Source organism: Aplysia californica, unplaced genomic scaffold (genome assembly GCF_000002075.1).
Source record: "Aplysia californica isolate F4 #8 unplaced genomic scaffold, AplCal3.0 scaffold00455, whole genome shotgun sequence".
NCBI lineage: Eukaryota > Metazoa > Mollusca > Gastropoda > Aplysiida > Aplysiidae > Aplysia > Aplysia californica.
Genome location: NW_004797725.1, coordinates 577,737 through 579,958, shown reverse-complemented (window position 1 = coordinate 579,958; position 2,222 = coordinate 577,737). Strand labels below are relative to the sequence as shown.

At 43.0% G+C, this 2,222-nt stretch overlaps 1 protein-coding gene across 1 annotated transcript in view; it reads right to left on the bottom strand.

Moving 5' to 3' along the window:
* LOC101855511 (hephaestin-like protein) overlaps window positions 1–2,222 on the bottom strand; it is a gene marked incomplete at its 3' end in the record, with an annotated part of 10,633 nt that overhangs the window by 6,816 nt on the left and 1,595 nt on the right. The window contains 1 exon segment of the mRNA XM_013086313.1: window positions 1,931–2,118. Within this exon segment, the coding sequence (XP_012941767.1) occupies window positions 1,931–2,118 (188 nt within the window).

The following is a 2,222-nucleotide window of genomic DNA, read 5'->3' as shown; positions in this document are numbered from 1 at the left end:
TCTCTCTCTCTCTCTCTCTCTCTCCCTCTCTCTCGTTCTCGCTCTCTCTTTCTCTCCCAGTACCTGTTTACCCATTATACGAGTCGAAGTGAATGAATGCAATGTTACATCTTGTAATGTGATAGGATCCTAGGATGTTCTGTGGTGCAATATGTTGCGATATTTTGTTTTTGTTTGTTTTGGGGTTTTTTGTTTTGTTTTGGGGTTTTTTTTGTTGTTGGGTTTTTTTTGGGAGGTGGTAAGTGTTTTACGGCGCTCGCAACTGCATAAAGTCATATGAACGCACGGGACACATTAAAACAATTTCAGTTGATAGGAACTTTTGAATTTTGCCCTGGGAGCGGTCGAAGCCTGTTTACCCATTATATCTTATCGATTTTAGACCGCCAATGGATCTGTTAACGTGCGCAACTTGCACACAGGACCTCCGAGATTTTCGCCTTTGTCCGAGAGGACTATGTATAGATTTTTCCTACCCAAAGATTAGGAGTGTGGCTAAAAGACAGCAGTAAGAAGAAGCCAAGGAATAGCCGTAAAAAGGCTGCAGAAAGAGTCTGGAGCCCAGAGGAGAGGCAAAGTGAGGGGGTGGGAGCAGAAAGTGGAGACGAAAGCAGACGACAGAACATTGCTGGAGAGCAGGAAAGGAGGTGAAAGGAGACAATTTTAGAGAAGAAAATTGTCGGTCACTCTCAGGTTTCGAACCCAGGACCCATTGAATGAGAGGCGAACACCGTAACCCCTAGACCACCAGAGCCCTCTGTTGCGATGCGATGTAATGTAATGTGGTGTGGTGTGGTGTGGTGTGTTGTGTTGCGTTGTGAAGTAATGTTAAGTGACGTGACGTGAAGTGATGATGTGACGTGGAGGGACGTGACGTGGAGTAGAGTGATGTGATCTGACGTGATGACATTTGACGTGGCGTGAGGTCAATGTGACATGATGTGACGTGGTGTGAATTGACGTGACGTGATATGAATTGGCGCACGTGATGTGACGTGACAGGATGTAGTGTGAAGCGATGCGTTGAGACATAAGGTGATGGAGACCAAGTGATGTAGTGAGAGGTGGTGTGACGCGAGGTGTTCAGATATCCGGAGAAGGGAAGGCGGTAGAGAGAATAGTCTAGAAAAAGAGAATCGACGCCAAAAAACCTCCACAATATGGGGGGGGGGGGGGTTATTACATGGACCAAGCCAAGGAGTGGTTCCTTTTGACATCATGTACATCGTTTTGTTTGAAATATATAAATCTCAGACCAAATCCCAGTGACCTCCTCCAAGCCTTTTCCCTCCAGAAGAAAGTCATTTCAAGCACATTGTATACGAACAAGTGAGTTTTATCACATTGGGTGTAGGTGGTTGTTGGCTGTTCTAGTGTGGCTCACTTCTCCTTTGCTCTTAAACATCTATGGGTCTTATCTTTCGTCCTTCTTTTTTTGTAGGCTTATATTACTGTTAGGTAACATCTTTAATCATCGCGCTTGTATAACCTAGCTGTGTTGCAAATTCCATAAAACTCTTATTTAAACTGAAAGCTCATAATGATCTAGTCCCCTGGACTTGAACACAAATGTTGATATTGATTTTTATTTGCCCTGTTGCTCACTGTTTCAGAATGTCACGCGTACTTCGCACCACCGTGCATAAAGGTATAGAATTACTTGTTTTTAGTATATTGTCATACTATGTATTCGACCCATCTTCCTGAGCTCATAGCACGAGCTGGAAGCAACCTTTTTTTTTTTAAAGTGCAATTCTAGAGACTATTTTTTCACGATATTGGCAGATTTACAAGCATGCACAAATAAACACATTTTCAGGAGGAAACATGAGTGCTGACAAGACATTTAAAAGTAGTTACTTTAGTCTTAGCAGTATGACATACATTAACGCTAGAATATTCACCAAGTGTGCTGTTTCTAAAAACTTACCTTTGATCATTGAGATCTAGCAGATTGCTCATATCTCCATTGGTATACTGCCAGTCTATTTCCTCTGACGCGATAAAATGTTTTCGAGTGATGGCACCCTCTGCTACGTTTGTGAGTAGGAAGATAAACACAGCGACCGACAGCGCAGTCCTGGGCAGGTTAAGTCCGCGCATCGCGCTTGATATATTCTGAAAGAGAATAGAAGATATGATACGAAAGTGACAATGCAAAAATGTGTTAATGACGTAGAGAGAGAGAGAGAGAGAGAGAGAGAGAGAGAAAGAGAGAGAGA